The sequence below is a fragment of the Saimiri boliviensis genome, chromosome 12 (assembly GCF_048565385.1).
Source record: "Saimiri boliviensis isolate mSaiBol1 chromosome 12, mSaiBol1.pri, whole genome shotgun sequence".
Classification (NCBI taxonomy): Eukaryota; Metazoa; Chordata; class Mammalia; order Primates; family Cebidae; genus Saimiri; species Saimiri boliviensis.
In genome coordinates this window covers 52,894,882-52,917,355 of record NC_133460.1, presented here as the reverse complement: position 1 = coordinate 52,917,355, position 22,474 = coordinate 52,894,882, and the positions used below count along the sequence as shown (strand labels likewise).

At 46.0% G+C, this 22,474-nt stretch overlaps 1 protein-coding gene across 2 annotated transcripts in view; it reads right to left on the bottom strand.

Moving 5' to 3' along the window:
• The window catches only part of SEC24C (SEC24 homolog C, COPII coat complex component), a 28,628-nt gene that overhangs the window by 5,168 nt on the left and 986 nt on the right, over positions 1-22,474 (bottom strand). Inside the window, exons 2-14 of one of the 2 annotated variants that reach the window (XM_010350495.3) lie at positions 20,456-20,655; positions 16,263-16,398; positions 7,488-7,660; positions 6,894-7,265; positions 6,130-6,266; positions 4,813-4,881; positions 3,370-3,481; positions 3,007-3,134; positions 1,388-1,526; positions 1,067-1,182; positions 775-899; positions 444-635; positions 134-227 (exon numbers count right to left, since the gene is read on the bottom strand). In XM_010350495.3, the coding sequence (XP_010348797.1) occupies positions 134-227; positions 444-635; positions 775-899; positions 1,067-1,182; positions 1,388-1,526; positions 3,007-3,134; positions 3,370-3,481; positions 4,813-4,881; positions 6,130-6,266; positions 6,894-7,265; positions 7,488-7,660; positions 16,263-16,398; positions 20,456-20,627 (1,965 nt within the window). In that variant the 5' untranslated portion in view covers positions 20,628-20,655. The remainder of the gene's footprint in view (positions 1-133; positions 228-443; positions 636-774; positions 900-1,066; positions 1,183-1,387; positions 1,527-3,006; positions 3,135-3,369; positions 3,482-4,812; positions 4,882-6,129; positions 6,267-6,893; positions 7,266-7,487; positions 7,661-16,262; positions 16,399-20,455; positions 20,656-22,474) is intronic. The other variant, XM_003939798.4, reaches the window with a different exon arrangement.

Sequence of the window (22,474 nt, the reverse complement as noted above, 5' to 3'; positions counted from 1 at the left end):
AGCACCAACTATGTCAGACAGTCTAACTTACTGGACAGTCATGAACTATTAAAGAGAGAGAGGTTGTATCCCAGGGGATAAGATGGTCAGAGGAAAATGAGTTAGAGGAGATTGCCAGATATTCCAGCCTTACCTTCAGAGCCTCTATCCCAGCCTGGATAACTGGGACAAATACTGTTTCTGTTTCTCTTGTGTCTGCAAACATTTCTGGAATTTGATCCAATAAGCTAAAGAGATAGGTGACGGAAGACAACCAAAATTGTTATCCAGATTCCAGATGCCTCAGTTCTCAATTCCCTAGAGTCATAAGGCCTCTAGACTCTGACAACTCCTTTGCCACAGCCCCTTTCTATCTACTGTCCAACACCTCTGCTCAACTCCATGACCTTCTATGATGGTACCCATGCCACCCCCAACCTTTACCTCCACAATATGGCTCTTACCTGGTGATAACTGCCCGAGACTCATTGACGTTGACCAGGAAGCCATCCAACAGTGGCACAAACATGTCTGCCACATCAGACACAACCATCATCTGTGGCTGGGCCAATGAGCTCTTCACATTGTAGAAGTGGAGCACCTTATTGTAGGTGACAAAGCCAACGCGGATTGCTGACTCTTCTGCCCCACCCTCCCTGTAGAAGGTGACACTGTTACCTAGACTTGCCACCTTTTCCAACACCCACAACTCCATGACATCAGGCTACATCTCTTCAGTCAACCCAGACACCCTATCATTAACCCCAGGAAACACCTCAGTTCTGTAACTCTTACCTAGGTAGAAAGTCTAACAGTGACTTGAGCTCCTCACAGAGGAGCCTAACAAGACCAGTCCTGATGGCATTGTAGGAGACATCAATCATGAAGATAAAGGCAGGAGGGCTGGGGAACTTATTGTTCTGCAGAGGAAGAAAATGTTGGGGGAGGGGGTACTGGTAAGCAGGCCAGTTGACTGAGAGAATCAGCATCAAAAGGGACAAAAAAGGGGTGAGGGAAACAATAACAGCCATTCTTAACTGTCTCATTATCCTCCACCCACTGCTCCTCCCATGCTACCTTCCCTCACCTTGCAGTAATCTACGGTGGCCAAGAATTCGTAAGAGCCCAGGGATAGCTCAGGACGGTCATAAGCATCCACACGTTTGCCGGTATGATCCAGGTGCTGAAAATACTGAGGGGGAACTGTAGGGAGCATGGCAGTGTGTTACTTGAAGATCCACTTTCAATCTTAGTACATCTGGCCCTAGCTGAGCTTACTCCCCTGTCCCCCATTCTCGTGCCCTACCTTCCCCAGCTCCTGAAAAATGGACCCTAATCTCTCTATTAATAGAGAACAACGAAGATGCAATCAAGACCTTCCCCCAAATCCCAGCTTCCATAAACATACCATCATTGATACAGCTGCAAAAACAGCACTGGAAGCGCCTCCCTCCTTCAATGAACTGCATAAAGGGGCACATGTATGCTTTGCAGCGGTTGCAGCGCAAAGGGCCAGATTCCCCATGGTCCACAACATATGGTGAAGCCTAAGGATCAAAGGGGAGGGGATCAGACATAAAGGAAAACTACAGTAGGTTCAGACATGTGGCAGGAGATGAGGAGAAACAACCAGAGGGAGAAGGGGCATGGCGCAGGTATTTTGTCTGCAGAGAGAGTAGGGAGTACAGTGATGAAAGGGAGTATAAATCACAGGAAAATGTCCCTATGAGTAAAAATTATATAGTTCCCCCTTCCTACACTCTACCCTCAGAGCTCCATTTCTTTTTTTTTTTTTTTTTTTTTTTTGAGACGGAGTTTTGCTCTTGTTACCCAGGCTGGAGTGCAATGGCTCGATCTCGGCTCACGGCAACCTCCGCCTCCTGGGTTCAGGCAATTCTCCTGCCTCAGCCTCCTGAGTAGCTGGGATTACAGGCACGCACCACCATGCCCAGCTAATTTTTTGTATTTTTAGTTGAGACAGGGTTTCACTATGTTGACCGGGATGGTCTCGATCTTTTGACCTCGTGATCCACCCGCCTCGGCCTCCCAAAGTGCTGGGATTACAGGCTTGAGCCACCGCGCCCGGCTAGAGCTCCATTTCTTACTGGAAGACAAGAGGAACTGCAAAACTGGCCATATCAGACCAGGGGCTGCCACGAGCATATGAGGAAGAAAGCCAAAATTATCTAAAATTCTCCTTTCTGGCCCCATCTCTAATCCCCTTCACTCTTGCTCTAGGGATCCTGACTCCAGCTTCCTTTCCTAACCAAGTATCTATAACACCTCCTCCCCTATCCCTGGGATTGTGCCAGCTACTGATGCCCCAAGCAAATGTCACCCTACACATAAGAGACCAATGCCCAACTATCCCCAGTGGGATCCAAACAAAAATACTCAAACACAGAGAGGAAGACAGAGAGAGAAGCAGAATATAAACTGAGCCCTGGGCTTCTAGTAATAGAAAACCCTATCCTAAGATAAGCAAGGCTGAATATGAGTGTCCTACAAAGGCCTGGTGGAACAGCTGCCTAGCTTCTCTCTTTATGCTAATATCAGGTACTGGGGTGACAGATCAGGTCCCAAAACAGGTGAGAGAAGGATCACGGGATCCTAATCTATCTTTTCTCTTATATGGTGTTCTAACAGCCCTAACATGGGATGACAGGATAGTCAGAAGAACATAGAATGATGTCCTTATCATCTGGAGAGGACAATGATAAAGAGAGGTTCCTATATTCAGCTGTCTTCTCCCCTACAATTTGGCCCTACCTCTTTTCATTTCCCTTGTTCCCTCTAAGGACCCTGTTCCTTCCCAGCAATGTGTTGGGCTTTTGCTTGCATCCTTACCATCCCCTCTCCAGGCATGAGCCCTGGGATAAAAAGCTACTAAAGATATTCTTCTTTCTTGCCCAACTAAAATATCTTCCATTGTGAGGTCAGAATCATATCCAGGAAAAAGCTTTAGTCCTCTCCCTCCGTCCCTCCCTCCCTCCCTTTCATTACACTCTAGCCCTTTCCCTGACTCACCTCGTCTGGGGGCAGCCTTGCCAGCGGCTTGATGACTGCTGCCAGGGGCACCTGAGCCTGCTTAGCCATGTCAGATGTACAGGGGATATTATAGGATGTACATCGGATGTATCGGGGACTTGCATTCCCTGAAGGAGGAGGCAGAAGACCCCAGTCAGATCACAGAATCCTTCTAAACACCAGCTCTCCATTGGTGATCCACACCATCAACTCCACAAAGCTAGAAGTGATAGTGGCTTTTCCCCCAGAGGGACTGGAGGGAACTTGTCTCTGGTTAAAATCTTTTTTAAAAAGCCCTATTCATAAGCTGATAATCTTGAAGAAACAGCCCCTGTGGGAGGAGCTAATTCCATTCTCACTCACCTTGGTCTTTCACCAGGAAGTTGGTAGTGACTAAGGGTGGCACCTGGCCCCGAACTCCAGTAACAAATGGCTCTGTACCCCGGTTGTTCCTGTCATCTTCAATGACCTGAATCTGCAGAGAAGTGAAATGAGTGAGGTGACAGAAGAAAATGAAGTGTCAGGTCCCAGAGTGCCAAGAGAAAAAAAGGCTAGAACTGTAACACAAAAACTAAAAATTTGCCAAGGAATACCTCATGCACCAGGCCTGTTTTCCTTCTGGAGATCATATAAAATGCTGCAATGCCAATCTTTCACTCTACAGCAGCAAAATGTGGGGCAGTCAACATGCGAATGGGCTTCTTTATGAATTGCCCCCAACCCCCCATCAATGGTGAACACCTTCTCATTCCTCCCATTCCAGGAAAGCCCCGCTGTGATCACAAAACTTCCCATTCCAGGAAAGCCCCGCTGTGATCACAAAACTTCATACATGATTAGATTCCACTCCCCTCCCGCATCAAGACTTCTCCCCTCCTCTCCCCAAGACACATTCTGGGTCAGAGCAGGAAAACAGACAACAGTAACCATGTAAAAATGAATCTACCTGGAATGACTCTACACTCAATGAAATTACAAGGGACAGGGTGAGGAGAGATTTAAACAGCCAGAAATGATCAAGTAAGGTGAGGAAGCAGATGCTGCCTTACTTTTTCAGGTTAAGCATCAATGTGTATATATAGGAGGAGAGGATAAGTACCCAATCCGTATAGCTCAATCCTCAGTCCTCCACATTTTGACAGACTCAACAAAGGAACCTGCAAAGCTGGTATTCAGACCTTTATGCAGGCTCATGATCTTTGGTCAGTTACTTCAAGATGGGTTTGGAAAACTAGAAAAAGCAAAGTGCAAATGAGACTCTGTATCCCATAGCAGAAAGGGTTGAAGCTTAGAAATATATCAAGAGTCAAAAAGACTCTTCAGATTAGAAAGTGTGCATACTTTCCCAAACCAGCAGTCCCTTCTCCTGTAAGAAATGCCAGTTTGGGATGCCATGAACCTGTACGTTCCTACCCTAATATTTCTCCAAAACAGGCTACAGAAAAATCCGAAGTGGAATGATCTACTATTCAACTTGGTCCTCTTCCATCACACCACATGTAGGCTCCTGGAGGAGCCAGCAGGACTAAGGCCAAAGCTTGACATGCCACATGACCCCACCCTTAGAGCCTGACCTTCCACCACCCCATACTCAAGGCAAACAGCTTGCTACCTCTTCATTACATGGTGATTTGAGGCATGCATATCCTTTTAGCTTGTACAAGTGAGTATCTAAAAGGACTAGGGCTAAAGGAAGAGAATGGAGAGGAATGGACATGGTGGATGAGGTGAAGATGAGGTCACAAGCATGCATGGATGGCACTAACACAGAAATGACATGCACAAACACCCACCCCCTGCACTTACTGGACTAGGAATGGCATCAGGGTCTATTCTGTGCCTGGTTTTCTGCTGAGGAGGCAGCTCATTGAGTTGCTTTTAGTGTTTTAATAAAAAAGGTAGCAGGGGAACACAGGAAGGAAGACAAAAGAACAAGAGGCAGATGTTACTTCTCTCAACCCTGTTGAGTCAGATATGAACAGCTGGAACCCAGCTTATACTGCTGAAATCAAGCCCCCTCTAGACATGAAATTCCAAGTCTTTCTGGCCCAACACAGAGGCTTTAATGGCTCAGACTATGATGTAGAAAGATAAGGAAAGGGGCAAACAGGAGGTAAGTAGGAGTTATACAGGGAGGGGCTGAGGCTGAATGGAAGAAAACTTAAGGAAGAAGAAGAGGAATGTTCCCCCTAAAAGGTCAAACCTCCCATTCTAAGGACTAGTCTTATGCTGAAAGAAGCCTCCCCTCACATCTAGTCAGACTCTCCTTCTCACTGAAGGAGAGGGAAGGAAGGAGAGGCTGCTTAATCTTCTTGGGTTCTCCTTGGCCAACAGGCTCCCTCACTGTGGTAGTTACCCAAAGGAGGAAGACAGAAGAGAACAGAATGGAATATGGCAATGGCTAAGCATGGCAAGGTAACTGACATAGCAAATGTTACAGACAGAACTATAAAGTGGCCCCTACTTGGCAGTACAGTCCTGGTCTCTATTCTGAGTCTGATAAGGAGGGCCTGAGGATTCTGACGGCTCCAAGGATGCAATTCACTCTCTTCCTGGGAAAAGCAGCTTCTCCAGTGGGACTTTACATACACACTGCCCTCAAAAACTTGTTAACTCTTCCCCATCCACACAGCAGGAGCCTACCAAACAAAAGTACTGAGGAATTCCTCCTAAAACTGTCCAAGTAAGAGCAGAGAAACCAGTGAGGCTCTCCTTCTCTTAACATCTAACATCAGAGAATTCCCACCTGCTCTACTCATTAGGAAGAATGCCATCCTTCTAGATCTAAGGGGACAAGACCCAGCCACTGCTCCTTAGAAGGACAAAGGCTACCATACTATGTATGTCCAGTAGTGACAGAGTGCAGCCCTCAACTCAGAGCTCTACTGGTGCTGGTTTGGCTTCCTTTCCTTCTCTGCCTACCTATAGAATAAAACGGCCCCCCAAAAGACTCCTGGAACCTCAAGTTCCAGTTCAGAGTCAAAAAATTATATGTAAGTTCTCCAAGAAGATGAAGAAAAAGGGAAAATTATCAGAAAATGCTAGGCAAACATTTCATTTAGATTGACCTGCCTATTTGGCAGGCACAAACCCTTCTCCAGGACCATGTAAGTGTCTACTTACAGGGCTTGGGATGGCATCAGGGTCCAGGCGCTTAGGAGGCAGTGGCTGAGGAAGCCCAGGCTGACTGCCAAAGGTGGGTGCTGCTGGGTAGGGGCTTCCATAATTAGGCTGAGGGCCCCGGGCTGATCCAAAGGAACCTGAGAGAAGGGCACAAGGTTGGTGAACTCAAAATCCCCTCCCCATCTCTTCTTAAGGTCTCAGGAAAATGACTAGACTTCTATGAACATAGAATTATGAGGTACACTAATGCCTGGCAAAGCCATTCAGAAGAAGACTATGTTATCTGAACCACAAGAAAAAATAATGTCTTATAAACCCCATATCCTAGGAATAATACTCTGAAGCTGCCCATCTAATTTCATCACTTAGCAAGTAATACTAAAAACAAACAAATAGGCCGGGCGCAGTGGCACAAGCCTGTAATCCCAGCACTTTGGGAGGCCGGGGCAAGTGGATCACCTGAGGTCAGGAGTTAAAGACCAGCCTGAACAACACAGTGAAACCCCGTCTCTACTAAAAATGCAAAAATTAGCCGGGCATGGTGGTGCATGTCTGTAATCCCAGCTACTGGGAAGGCTCAGGCAGGAGAATCGCCTGAACCCAGAAGATGGAGGTTGCAGTGAGCCGAGATCACACCACTGCACTCCAGGCTGGGCAACAAGAGTAAAACTCCTGTGGGGGTGGGGAAGGGGAGTAAACAACATCAAAAACCACCTAAGTAGCCGAAGCCCCTAGCTTCTAGACAGACCGTGGGAAAGACTCACCATTTTGTTGGGGCTGATAGCCTGGCTGCTGCGGGGAGTGCATAGGTGGCGGTGGTCCCAGGAGCCCAGTCATCTGGGTGCCAGGGGGCAGAGCTTGAGGAGGAGGTGAGGACACATGGTTGGGCTGGCTCACTGAGGGTGCTCCAAAACCCTGTCCAGGCAGGAGTGGACCAGTCACTGAAGGCAGCCGAGGACCCCCTGAAGCTGGGGGTGTGAAGCTGGAGGCCTGTGATGGGGCAGATCGCTGGGGAGTCTGGATCCCGGGATGACCTTGGGCCTGGCTAACAGGAGAAGCCTGGCCCTGAGGATAGGAGCCATACAGACCAGAGTTAGGGAAACTTCCTGAGGCTGAAGCCAGCGATGTCGGTGGGCCTGAGAAGTAGAATAAACGTAGAGTAAGAAGCCTGGTCATTCTGCCTCCTTGTTAGGTAAATCAGTTCCCTTTCCACACAAGAGGGGCAGGTATGACTGTCCCATTTTCTAGGCTCAGAGGCACAGGAAATACAAGGGAAATAAAAGAGATTCAGGTATAACCCCAGAGCCTGATGCCTCTGAAAAGGGGACAGTAACAGTCCTGTGGTCACAGCTACTCACCATAGCCCAGCTCTGAAGAGGGAGGGGCTGGGGCGACAGCACTGCTAATCTGCATTCCAGCCAGCTGCGCAGTCACCTGTGCACTTGTCGGGGGAGGGCCGTAGGGCTGAAGCACAGCTGGCTGGTTGCCCACAGGGGCCAATGGGGACCCAAATGGCTGAGACCCAGGCAGCCTGTGAAAAGAAGGAAAGCAGAAGTGACCAGTGGGTCTGGGACACCCTTTGAAGTCAGCAGAAGCTTGGCATCCAGAGAAAGCTACATTGTTTTGTGGCACCTTACTCTCATCCTGAGCTCTTTTATGGCTTCATAATTTTGTATATTTGTGGGGAAATTATATTACTGATAATCTACACTGTGATTATTCATGGCAAATCTTGTTTTCCATTAAGTTCACTCCACAAACATATACTGACCACCCTCAGGTCAAGTACTATTTACTCTGCTAGCTAAATTATTGCCTCCTCTGCTTCAATTCTTTGACAAATCTCTCCTCAGTTTTGTAATCTGAAGCCCTGAAAGCATTGGAAGGGAAGTCACACATAAGCGTGTATGAACCTTAATAAATATGAAATCAAACAAATGCAGATTGATTTTCCAGCTTTTTTTTTTTTTTTTTTTGAGACAAGGTCTCACTCTGTCACCCAGGCTAAAGAGCATCAGCATGGTCACGGCTCATTGCAGCCTCAACCTTCCAGCTCAGGTGATCCTCCACCTCAGCCTCTTGAGTAGCTAGGACCAAAGGCATGCACCACCATGCCTGGCTAATTTTTGTATTTTTTGTAGACATGGGGTATTGCCATGTTGTCTAGGCTGGTCTTAAACTCCTGAGCTCAACCAATCCACCTGCCTCAGCCTTCCATAGTGCCCTTCCAATATACTTTCCATTCAGTGCCTCCCTCTCTGATTATTCCCATCAGCACAAAAACATACAAACATCTCACACACACACAAAAAAAACTATCGTGGAAACATCCCAAATGTCCATCAGCAGAAGAATGGAAAAATAAAATGTGGCATATAGCTACACAATGAAAAACCACTTGGCTGCAAAGAGGAATGGAGTACTGATATATGCTACAACATAGTTGAACTTTGAAAATATCATGCTAAATTAAAGAAGTCAGTTATAAAGTATCACATAGTATATTATTCCATTCTAATGAAAGTCCAGAAGAGGGAAATCTTTAAAGACAGAAAATAAATCAGGAGTTGCCTAGGGTTGGAAATATAGGGGAATGGGGGAATAGCTAAACAGGGGTAGCTAAAGAATGCAGTATTTCTTTTTCAGATGATGATGAAAATGTTCTAAAACTGACTGTAGTGATATCTGTCAATATACTAAATTGTGACAGCACATATCTGTCAACATATTAAAACCACCAAATATACAAAAACACTTTAAATAGGTGAATTGCACAGCATATGAATTATATCTCAAAAAGCTTTTTTAAAAATCCAACCAAATTACCCCATAGCCTCCTCAAAGTTTTGCTCCCCTTTTAGCTAAACGTTACAAAAAAGTAAGTCTATACTCTGTCGCTACTTCCTTTTCTTTTTTTGAGACAGGGTTTCGCTCTGTCACCCAGGCTGGAGTACAATGGCACTACCTGTGGCTCACTGCGGCCTTGACCTCCTGCGCTCAAGCAGTCCTCTTGCTTAAGCCTCCCCTCCCAAGTATCTGGGACTACAGGCACGCACCACCAAGCCTAGTTAATTTTTTTTATTTTTTGTAGAGACAAGGTCTTGCTATGCTGCCCAAGTTAGTCTCAAACTCCTCGGCTGAATCAATCCTCCCACCCTGGCCTCACAAAGTGCTGGGATTACAGACATGAGCATTGTGCCTGCCCTGACTCTAACCAAAATTCCTTCCTAAGAATCCTTTCCAATCTGGGTTGAGGTGTGGTTGTTCTACATTTGTTTCTAGAAGGTACTCCAGTAACAATATTGTCACCCTAGATTAATTTTTGTTTTAGTTTTTTGAAACAGGGTCTCACTCTGTCACCCAGGCTACAGTGGAGTGGAGCCATCGTTGCTCACTGTAGCCTCAACCTCCAGGGCTCTAGTGATCCTCCTGCCTCTACCTCTGCTTCCCAAGCAAACCAACAATGCCCAGATTTTTTTTTTTTTTTTTTTTTTTTTTGATAGAGATAGGATCTTACTATGTTTCCCAGGCTGGTCTCAAACTTCTGGCCTCAAGTGATCCTCCTGTCTCAACCTCCCAAGGTGTTAAGATTATAGGCATGAGTCACCATACCTGGCCTCAAATTAAAAAAAAAAATTAGGCCAGGTATGGTGGCTCATGCCTGTAATCCCAGCACTTTGGGAGGCCAAGTCAGATGGATCATTTGAGGTCAGAGTTTGAGACCAGCCTGGCCCCATCTCTACTAAAAAAAAAAAAAATACAAAAATTAGCCCGGGCATAGTGGTGCACACCTGCAATGCCAGCTACTCAAGAGGTTGAGGCAGAAGAATCACTTAAACCTGGGAGGTGGAGGTTGCAGTGAGCCAAGATCAGGCCACTTCACTCCAACCTGGGTGACAGAGCGAGACTTTGTCTCAAAAAAACCAAAAAACAAAAACAAAAACCATGATGGCTGGGCACAGTAACTCATGCCTGTAATCCCAGCACTTTGGGAGGCCAACATGGGTGGATCACTTGAGGTCAGTTCAAGACCAGCCTGGCCAACGTGGTGAAACCCTGTCTCTACTAAAAATACAAAAAATTAGCCAGGTGTGGTGGCACATGCCTGTAATCCCAGCTACTTGGGAGGGTGAGGCAGGAGAATCGCTTGAACCTTCGAGGCAGAGGTTGCAGTGAGCCAAGATCATGCCATTGCACTCCAGCCTGGGCAATAAGAGCAAAACTCTGTCTCAAAAAAAAAAAGAAAGAAAAAATTATTGAGATGTAATTTCCATACCATTAAATTCACTCTTTGTAAGTGTACAATGCAATAATTTTTAGCAAACTTATAGTTATGCAACCATCACCAGAACCATATTTTATAACATTTTCATCATTCCAAAAAGATCTGTCATGCTCATGTGCAGTCCCAAGAACTCTTTTTTTCCACCCGTCCACAGCCAGCCTGAGAGAAACAGGACTCCTTCTTTTTTTTTGAGGTGGAGTTTCGCTCTTGTTTCCCAGGCTGGAGTGCAATGGCGCGACCTCGGCTCACCGCAGCCTCCGCCTCCTGGGTTCAAGCAATTCTCCTGCCTCAGCCTCCTGAGTAGCTGGGATTACAGGCACGCGCCACCATGCCCAGCTAATTTTTAGTATTTTTAGTAGAGATGGGGTTTCACCATGTTGACCAGGATGGTCTTGATCTCTTGACCTCGTGATCCACCCGCCTCGGCCTCCCAAAGTGCTGGGATTACAGGCTTGAGCCACCGCGCCCGGCCCAGGACTCCTTCTTATCTCCCTCTTCTAGTGTGCAGATTTTTTTCCCCTAGTTGACTTGTCCATTGAAGGTGCAGCCCAGGTCCAAACTATAAACAATGTCTAAGTTCCAAAACTCCTCTCAGGAAAGCCCAAGGACTCACCTCCCTTCCCTAGTACCTGCATAAATTTAAAGCCGTGGCTTCCCAAGATGATGAATCCGCCTAGTCTACAGGTAGCCTCAGAGTCAATTTGCCACTCTGATTTTCAATCCTCACTTGATGGCCAAGCACAGTGACTCACGCCTTAACTCCAGCAGTGTGGGAGGCAGAGGCAGGCAGATCACCTGAGGCCAGGAGATCGAGACCAACCTGGACAACATGGTGAAACCCCATCTCTACTAAAAATAAAAAATTAGCCGGGTGTGGTAGCTCATGCATGTAGTCCCAGCTACTTGGGAGGCTTAGGCAGGAGAATCACTTGAACCAGGGAGGTGGAGGTTGTAGTGAGCCGAGATCACACCACTGCACTTCAGCCTGGGCAACAGAGCAAGACTCCATCTCAAAAAAATATATATAGCCGGGCGCGGTGGCTCAAGCCTGTAATCCCAGCACTTTGGGAGGCCGAGGCGGGTGGATCACGAGGTCGAGAGATCGAGACCATCCTGGTCAACATGGTGAAACCCCGTCTCTACTAAAAGTGCAAAAAATTAGCTGGGCATGGTGGCACGTGCCTGTAATCCCAGCTACTCAGGAGGCTGAGGCAGGAGAATTGCCTGAGCCCAGGAGGCAGAGGTTGCGGTGAGCCGAGATCGTGCCATTGCACTCCAGCCTGGGTAACAAGGGCGAAACTCCGTCTCAAAAAAAAAAAAAAAAAAAAAAAAAAAAAATATATATATATATATATATATATATATATATATATTTTTTTTTTTTTTTCAGTCCTCACTTGGTCTTTAAAACTTAAAATGTCACATTTCTTTTAAGCTTAACTTTGCACTTAAAATTTTTTTGTTTCTGTTTTCTCTCTCCTTTCTACATGTTGGTAGCAGACAGTTTTCAGATATGTCAATCCACCACCTGACCAAAACTCTTTGACTAACTCCAACTGGGCAGTTTTCTTCATCTCTACACTGAAACTGCATTTATCAATGATGCCAAGCTTGCTGAATCCAATGGTCAATTCTGAGTCTTCATCTTACCATTCAGCAGGACCCAAAACAGCTGATTGTCGGGTGTGTTCACCCAACAATCTCTTCACCTGATTTCAGGACACCACACTCTCCTGGATTATCTCCCACCTCACTACTACTCTTTCTTATTGTCTTTTTTTGTTTTTTGTTTGATATGGGGTCTTACTCTGTCACCCAGGTTGGAGTGCAATGGTGCGATCTTGGCTCAATATAACCTCTGCCTCTTGGGTTCAAGCCATCCTCCCACCTCAGCCTCCCAAGTAGCTGGGACCACAGGTATGTGCCACCACACCTTGCTAATTTTGTATTTTGGTAAAGATGGGGTTTTGCCTTGTTGCCCAGGCTTGTCTTCAACTCCTGAGCTCAATTAATCTGACTGCCTCAGCCTCCCAAAGTGCTGGGATTACAGGCATGAGCCACTGCACCTGAACTCTCATTGTCTTTTGATGGTGGCTCCTCTTTACTTTTATTTATTTATTTTTGAGATAGAGTTTCGCTCTTGTTACCCAGGCTGGAGTACAATGGCTCGATCTCGGCTCACTGCAACCTCCGCCTCCTGGGTTTAGGCAATTCTCCTGCCTCAGCCTCTTGTGTAGCAGGGATTACAGACACATGCCACTACACCAAGCTAACTTTTTGTATTTTTTTTTTTTTTTTTTTTTTTTTTTGAGACGGAGTTTCGCTCTTGTTACCCAGGCTGGAGTGCAATGGCGCGATCTCGGCTCAACCTCCGCCTCCTGGGTTCAGGCAATTCTCCTGCCTCAGCCTCCGGAGTAGCTGGGATTACAGGCACGCGCCACCATGCCCAACTAATTTTTTGCACCTTTAGTAGAGACGGGGTTTCACCATGTTGACCAGGATGGTCTCGATCTCTTGACCTCGTGATCCACCCGCCTCGGCCTCCCAAAGTGCTGGGATTACAGGCTTGAGCCACTGCGCCCGGCGCATTTTTTGTATTTTTAGTAGAGATGGGGTTTCACCATGTTTACCAGGATGGTCTCGATCTCTTGACCTCATGATCCACCTGCCTCGGCCTCCCAAAGTGCTGGAATTACAGGTGTGAGCCACTGCACCCGGCCGACTCCTCTTTACTTTTAAATGTTGGTAACCTCCAAGTCTCAATCTCAATTTCATTCTTTAATCCCAATGCTCACTTTCTAAATGATTTCATCTAGTCCCATGGCTTTAAATATCTATAGACTGAGGACTCTCAAATTTTTATCTACAGTCCTAACATCAGACTTGAGCTGCAGATTTGTCTACACATCTGCCTACCTAACATCTCTACTTGGATAGAGTTTATATGAGGGACTTAGGCATTTGTGGATTTTGGTATCTGTTAGTCGGGGGAGGTCCTGGAACCATTCCTCAACAGATACTGAGGAATGACTATAGTGAGATTTTGAATACATTTTGAAGGTGGAGTCAAAAGAATTGGATGTGGGTTATGTGGTATCATATTTGCATATAACCTACACATATCCTCCTATATACTTTTTTTTTTTTTTGAGCTGGAGTCTTGCACTGTCGCCTAGGCTGGAGTGCAGTGGCATGACCTTGGCTCACTGCAACCTCCACCTCCTGGGTTCAAGCAATTCTCCTGCCTCAGCCTCCCGAGTAGCTGAGATTACAGGTGCCTGCCACCATGCCTGACTAATTTTTGTATTTTTAGTAAAGATGGAGTTTCACCATGATGACCAGGCTGGTCTTCAACTCCTGACCTCAGGTGATCCATCCACCTTGGCCTCCCAAATACTGGGATTACAGGTATGAGCTACCATGCCCTGCCTCCTCCCATATACTTTAAATCATCTCCAGATTACTTATAATACCTAATACAATGTATATCAGGGATGTTCAATCTTTTGGCTTCCCTAGACCACACTGGAAGAAAATTTTCTTGGGCCACACATAAAATACACTAACACTACACTAACAGATGATGAACTAAAAAAAAAAAAAAAAAAAAATCTTATAATTTTTGTTTGTTTGTTTGTTTGTTTGTTTGTTTTTTGAGAAGGAGTTTCGCTCGTTACCCAGGCTGGAGTGCAATGGCGCGATCTCGGCTCACCGCAACCTCCGCCTCCCGGGTTCAAGCAATTCTCCTGCCTCAGCCTCCTGAGTAGCTGGGATTACAGGCACACGCCACCATGCCCAGCTAATTTTTGTATTTTTAGTAGAGACGGGGTTTCATCATGTTGACCAGGATGGTCTCAATCTCTTGACCTCATGATCCACCCGCCTCGGCCTCCCAAAGTGCTGGGATTACAGGCTTGAGCCACCGCGCCCGGCCTTGTTTTTCTTTTTTTTTGACACGGAGTTTTGCTTTTGTTACCCAGGCTGGAGTGCAATGGCACGATCTCGGCTCACCGCAACCTCCGCCTCCTGGGTTCAGGCAATTCTCCTGCCTCAGCCTCCTGAGTAGCTGGGATTACAGGTACGAGCCACCGTGCCCAGCTAATTTTTTGTATTTTTAGTAGAGACGGGGTTTCACCATGTTGACCAGGATGGTCTCAATCTCTTGACCTCGTGATCTACCCGCCTCGGCCCCCCAAAGTGCTGGGATAACAGGCTTGAGCCACCGCACCCGGCCCAGTATTTTAAGAAAGTTTATGAATTTGTGTTGGGCCACGTTCAAAACCGTCCTGGGGAATGGGGCATGCAGACGGTGGGCCACAGGCTGGACAAGCCTTAGGTAAACGTTATGTAAAGACTCCAAACTGAGGATATTCTTTGGGTTAACTGTTTCGTTTTTTTCAAAAGATAAACAGGAAGAAAAAGAAAACAGAGGTGGAGCCTATAGACCTAAAAGACACACCAAGTGTTTTTCTTGAAGGTAAAACTAAATTGTGGTATGTGGAGTTGAACATTTGAGTGCAAACTTTTTTTCTTTTTGAGACAGGGTCTCGCTCTGTTGCCCAAGCTCTGGAGGGCAGTGGCAAGATCACACTCACTGAGGCCTTGACCTCCTGGGCTCAAGCAATACCTCCACTTCAGCCTCCCAAAGTAGCTAGGACAACAGGCATGCCACCATGCCCAGCTAACGTTTAATTTTTTGTAGAAATGGAGATCTCCCTATGTTCCACAGGCTGGTCTCAAAAATCTGGGCTCAAGTGATCCTCTCACCTTGACCTCCCAAAGTGCTGGGAATATAGGCATGAGCCACCTCATCCAGCCAAGTGTAAACTATTTTTTAAAAACCACAAGAAAGTCAGCTGGGCGCAGTGGCTCACACCTGTAATCCCAGCACTTTGGAAGGCAGAGGCAGGCAGATCAATTGAGGTCAGGAGTTCAAGACCAGCCTGGCCAACGTGGCAAAACCCTGTGTCTACTAAAAATATTTAAAAAATTGGCTGTGCACCAGGCGCGGAGGCTCAAGCCTGTAATCCCAGCACTTTGGGAGGCCGAGGCGGGCGGATCACGAGGTTAAGAGATAGAGACCATCCTGGTCAACATGGTGAAATCCCATCTCTACTAAAAATACAAAAAATTAGCTGGGCATGGTGGCACGTGCCTATAATCCCAGCTACTCAGGAGGCTGAGGCAGGAGAATTGCCTGAACCCAGGAGGCGGAGGTTGCGGTGAGCCAAGATCGCGCCATTGCACTCCAGCCTGGGTAACAAGAGCGAAACTCCGTCTCAAAAAAAAAAAAAGAATATGCAAAGGAACTCAGGTATTAAGATGGGTCAACAATCCACAGGTCTGGACATCAGCAGTACCTGTAACCTAGAAAAAAGAAGACAAAGTACAAAAGGGTAGAGGGAAGAGAAAAATAGATCTAAAAGAAAGGCAAAGGAGAGGGAAAAAAAAGACAAACCCCCATACATTCCTAACCTTTCTACTCTCATCAGACAAATTTTATTTTTATTTTTATTTATTTATTTATTTATTTATTTATTTTTGAGATGAAGTCTCACTCTTTCGCCCAGGCTAGAAAGCAATGGCATGATCTCAGCTCACTGCAACCTCTGCCTCGTGATTCCCCTGACTCAGCCTCCCAAGTAGCTGGGATTTCAGATGCACGACACCAAGCCCAGCTAATTTTTCATTTTGGTAGTTACAGGGTTTTATCATGTTGGCCAAGTTGGTCTCGAACTCCTGACCTGAGGTGATTCACCCACCTCGACCTCACAACGTGCTGGGATTACAGGCGTGAGCCACCACACTCAGCCTTATCAGACCAATTTTAGATTGACCAAGTACCTACCTTTGCATCTGAACAGCGGAGCTTGGCCCATTCTGTACATCTCCTTGGCCAAACTGGCCATACGCAACCTGGCCACAAGCAGCCTGTGCTGTTGAGGCTGGAGGTGCCCCTGAGGAAGGTGGAGCTCTTGATATACCTGAGGGTAAAGGACAGAAACTAAGCGATTGGGAAATAACTTTCTCCTCCACCCTGAGCCAGGAATGCAAAGCAAGAATCAACAAAGTTCAGACCTTCACTGGCCCCATACCACAGTTTAGGCAGTGAAAAGGACACTACCAGCATAAAGTCTAGCTATAGCAGTATTCTTCTTCTTCTTCTTCTTTTTGTTGTTGTTGTTGTTGAGACAGAGTTTCCCTCTTGTTGCCCAGGCTTGAATCCAATAGTGCAGTCTTGGCTCACTGCCATCTCCACCGCCTGGGTTCAAGCGATTCTCCTGCCTCAGCCTCCCAAGTAGCTGGGATTACAGGCATGCACCACCATGCCCAGCTAATTTTGTATTTTTCTCCATGTTGGTCAGGCCAGTCTTGAACTCCCGACCTCAGGTGATCTGCCCGCCTAGGCCTCCCAAAAGGCTGGGATTACAGATGTAAGCCACTGCACCTTGCCACTACCACAATATTCTAAACACAGATTCCCAACACAGGGCCTACACTGCCCTAGACAAGCATACTAAGGGTGAAGCTGTAGCCAGCGGCACGAGAATGTAGGGCCTTCCTTTGATCACCATACTCTCACTCAATCCAGGACAGCCTGATATTCTTACCCTAGACAACAAGTCAATTCTTTTAAGGAAAAGATCTTACTCCAGAACTCAGAAACTTAGAGCATACATGAAAAAGGAGACACAGAAGATGACCAAGTCTACTGAACTAGGCTGCATAGAAAGGCATCTCTTGGAGAGACTATTCTGCCACCTTCTTCTTCATTCGTTCTGCTTACACTAACCATATCCTTTCATCCACTTCTCAGTGTGGAAACTTCAAACAGCACATGATTCAGGAACGTGTTCCTATAGGTCAGAGACCTTGTTTCTGCCCAACAGTTCAGTAAGAACAGCTGGCCTGTCCTCCCATTAGCACTGCCACCTACATCCTCACAAAAACTGTACTCCAATGGCCGGGCGTGGTGGCTCAAGCCTGTAATCCCAGCACTTTGGGAGGCCGAGGTGGGTGGATCACAAGGTCAAGAGATCAAGACCATCCTGGTCAACACAGTGAAACCCCGTCTCTACTAAAAATACAAAACATTAGCTGGGCATGGTGGCGCGTGCCTGTAATCCCAGCTACTCAGGAGGCTGAGGCAGGAGAATTGCCTGAACCCAGGAGGCGGAGGTTGTGGTGAGCCGAGATTGCGCCATTGCACTCCAGCCTGGGTAACAAGAGCGAAACTCCGTCTCAAAAAAAAAAAAAAAAAAAAAAACTGTACTCCATCCTTCCTATTCCTTAGAGCTACCATCAAAGCTACTTATACTACCCTTAGCCATTCTTCCCACATGAAGTTCAGAGAGAAAGCAATTAGTTTCTCCCTCAATTTAGTTGCAAAAGCACATCACTTTCGAAATGTTGATGACCTCTGTTCAAAGAAATTGTTTTTCTTTTGCTTTGCCCTCAGTAGAGATTAGACATTATAGAACATGATTAACCTAAACTTGCTCACCAACCATGACAGGATCAGGTATGCTTTCCTCTAACAAAGCTTTCTCTTGAGAGAATACCAAACTCCAGTTTGATAAGTCAGGACTTAAAGCAGAGGTGGACTCTGTCCAGTCAAAGTCTCAGCTTAGAATTAAGGCTCTTCCAAAGACCTGGGGCCTAATCTCTTTACAATTTTTTTTTCCCTATAGTTATAATCAAAATCACAATACTTCATTATTTCCCAAATCTTACCCCTACCTCCTTGATGCCTTCTTTTTTCCATATCCCTTTATGGAATTCCCTCTCTTAAAAAGCATAAAGAGTTTGGCATATCCTAAGTCATCGGCTAGCCTAAGCAAAGATCTACTGTTAACTACTTCCAAAAAGCCCCTCTGGATAATCTATAGAGTACTAGCTGCTTTTCTTGAAAAAGCAAGGTGAGCACAGATGCAATGGCTCACGCCTATGATCCCAGAACTTTTCAAGGCCGAGGCGGGAGGATCACAAGGTCAGGAGTTCGAGACCAGCCTGGCTAATGGCTAACATGGTGAAATCCCACCTCAACTAAAAATACAAAAATTAGCTGGGCATGGTGGTATGTGCCTGTAATCCCAGCTACTTGGAAGGCTGAGGCAGGAGAATTGCTTCTTGAACCCGGGAGGCAGAGGTTGCAATGAGCCAAGATCATGCCACTGTACTCCAGCCTGGGCAACAGAGCAAGACTCTGTCTCAAAAAAAAAAAAAGTAAGGTAAAAGACAAACACTGAACCTAAAGCAGCATTAGATTAGTTTTCTTATTGCCCTGATATTACAGAGCATCTAAGAAGCAGAGGAAATGCAAGCAAAAGAAAAGGACTGATATCAGAAAAAAATATGAGGCACCAAAAATCAGGCACACAAATATCACACTTTTCATCCCCATAAACTACAATGTCCCAGAGTCATTTATACATAAGAGTCATCAGGCCGGGCGCGGTGGCTCAAGCCTGTAATCCCAGCACTTTGGGAGGCCGAGGCGGGTGGATCACGAGGTCAAGAGATCGAGACCATCCTGGTCAACAAGGTGAAACCCCGTCTCTACTAAAAATACAAAAAAATAGCTGGGCATGGTGGCACGTGCCTGTAATCCCAGCTACTCCGGAGGCTGAGGCAGGAGAATTGCCTGAACCTGGGAGGCGGAGGTTGCAGTGAGCCGAGATCGCACCATTGCACTCCAGCCTGGGTAACAAGAGCGAAACTCCATCTCAAAAAAAATAAATAAATAAAATAAATAAATAAATAAATAAATAAAAATATACATAAGAGTCATCAGTCCAACAAGACGCATTCTCAACATATATAAGGAATAAATGATTTCAAGGAGACTTTAAGTCAACAGGAAATATTCAGTCCTGGTCACAGGACCTAGAGAAGCTATGACTACAACCCTTCCAATTAGCTCTGAACAATGTGACCAGGTAAGGCTGCACAGGATAACACCCACAGGAAGTGAGCTGTCGGAGAACCTGGGAGATGTGCTCCCACTAAATGGCTTAGGGCAGAAACACAGTATCCTATCTAAAATCAGGGAAGGTGGCTGGGCGCAGTGACTTAGGCTTATAATCCTAACACTTTGGGAGGCCGGAGCGAGTGGATAACCTGAGGTCAGGAATTCGAGACCAGCCTGCCCAACATAGTGAAACCCCATCTCTACTAAAAATACAAAAAAATGAGCAAGACTCCATCTCAAAAAAATAAATAAAATAAACAGGGAAAGGGCCAGGCATGGTGGCTCACGCCTATAATCCCAGCATTTTGGGAGTTTGGGGCTGGTGGATCATTTTAGGTCAGAAGTACTTCAAGACCTTCCTCGCCATTGGTGAAACCCCATCTCTACTAAAAATACAAAAACTGGCCAGGCATGGTGGCTCATGCCTGTAATCACAGCACTTTGGGAAGCCAAGGCAGGCGAATCACCTGAGGTCAGGAATTTGGGACCAGCCTGACCAACATAGAGAAACCCGGTCCCTACTAAAAATACAAAATTAGTCAGGCATGGTGGTGCATGCCTGTAATCCCAGCTACTCAGGAAGCTGAGGCAGGAGAATCGTTTGAACCTGGGAGGCGGAGGTTGCAGTGAGCTGAAATTGTGCCGTTGCACTGGAGCCTGGGCAACAAAAGTAAAACTCCATCTCAAAAAAAAAAAAAATTAGTTAGCTGGGTGTGGTGGCACTTTCCTGTAATCCCAGCTACTAGGGAGGCTGAGGCAGGAGAATTGCTTAAGCCTTAGAGGTTGCAATGAGCCAAAATCATGCCACCACACTACAGATTGAGTGACAGAGCAAGACTCTGTCTCAAATAATAATAATAATTAAAGGGAAGGGTGCCCACAGGGCTCTCTTCATGTCAGATTCATTTTCCTCAGTCCCAGTAACCCAAACTTCTCAGGTAGCTTAGCTAGAGCAACACAACCTCACCTGAAAACGCTGCTAATTTCCTTCCCTAGTTCAAAGGAAACTTAGAAACATACCTTAGGATTGCTTCTCAACCTTTTGGCTAGGATCAATTGTAGAAACATACCTTGGGGAGGTGTTTGCTGATAGCCTGGTACTGGGCCGTTGTAGGCTCCATAGGGAATGGTGGGGGCTGTGGACCCTGACTGCCCACTGTAGCTGGACTGATGATACCCTGGGTAGACGGGCTGGGGCTGCCCAAATGGCGGCACAGGTGGAATTGACTGGTTGACGTTCATTATGAAAGCATTCCCAATTTGGTCTCACCTATTAGAAAGAAGAGAAATTAGTCAAAATGAACTTTCTAAAGAGAGAGCAACTATTCAGGGCAGGAAGTAGAGATAAAAAAAAATTGACCTTATCAGACAGTGATCAGCTTAATAATCCTCACACTTCCACAGGATCTTAGTAATTTTCTGCCCCAGACAGTATTCAGGTTACCTCCTAAAAAAGGATGTATGTTACTCTGCCCCCCACCCCTGCAACTTTGTCACTGTATAAAGAGTATAAATTTCAACTTCAGACAAATCCACTGAAATGGAGAAGCAGTCTCCATTCCCCAGTGGTGCGATTTCTAGCGTCTAGTCACACAGTCTTGTGGCTGATGAACTACCTTGATGTTACAGGTGAAAGAAACAATGTTCCCACTTACCATTAATTCACTCTAGCATCTATTTATTCAGCAGATACTGAGTACTCTCTAGTGTGTGCAACAATTGATTTAAAATCAATCAGGCTAAAAGTCTAAAACTGATCAGCTAAAATCACTCCCCCTCAATGACAAAATTTAGACCAACTGATTTAAAGAAAGGACATTATTTGGCTAACCTGCCATGATACAAATGATACTCCAACACCAGTCTTTCCACCAAAAGAGTGTATGGACCTTAAAACTGAAGCATTGGCCAGGCCCGGTGGTTCACACCTGTAATCCTAGAACTTTGGGAGGCTGAGGTGGACGGATCGCCTGAGGTCGTGAGTTTGAGACCAGGCTGACAAACATGAAGAAACCCTGTCTCTACTAAAAATACAAAATTAGCCAGGCATTGTGGCACAGGCCTGTAATCCCAGCTACTCGGGAGGCTGAGGCAGGAGAATCGCTTGAACCTGGAAGGTGGAGGTTGCAGTGAGCTGAGATCACACCATTGCACTCCACTCTGGGAAACAAGGGCGAAACTCCGTCTCAAAAAAAAAAAAAAAAAAAAAACTAAAGCATTAAAATCAATAAATGTTGGCTGGACACAGTGGCTGACACCTGTAATTCCAGCAATTTGGGAGGCCAAGGTAGGTGGATCACTTGAGTTCAGGAGTTCGTGACCAGTCTGGCCAACATGGTGAAACTCTGTCTCTACTAAAAATACAAAAATTAGCCAGGTGTGGTGGCACGAGCCTGTAATACCAGTTACTTGGGAGGCTGAGGCAGGAGAATCGTTTGAACCAGGAGGTGAAGGTTGCAGTGAGCTGAGACTGCACCACTGCACTTCATCCTGAGCAACAGAGCAAGAGTCCCTCTCAATTAATAAAAAAAGAAAAGAAAAAATCAGTAAATGTAAAGGACACCTGAACACACTAGCAAGGTAACAGATTAGAACCGAGCGCAGAACAGGCACCAAAACTTCTTCACATAATCTAAGGAAACAGTTCAAGAATTAGGGGGAAATTTAGATTTCATAGAAAAGATCATCCACCTCATCCTTCAAGCAGAAGACTATGAATATTCTAAATTCCAATGCACTCCTCCAGCTCTCCCGTTTCTGCTCCCCTTATGATTGTTACGAATCTAAGCCACCATCAAAATTACTACAATCTTGCTCACCAACAGAGGGATGAATTAGAGGGCCTTTTCTAGGTAGGGTCTTTCCAAGAAAAATATCTGACCACATCTACTTTCTATTTTTTTTTTTTTTTTTTTTTGAGACGGAGTTTCACTCTTGTTACCCAGGCTAGAGTGCAATGCCACGATCTCGGCTCACCGCAACCTCCGCCTCCTGGGTTCAGGCAATTCTCCTGCCTCAACCTCCTGAGTAGCTGGGATTACAGGCACGCGCCACCATGCCCAGCTAATGTTTTGTATTTTTAGTAGAGA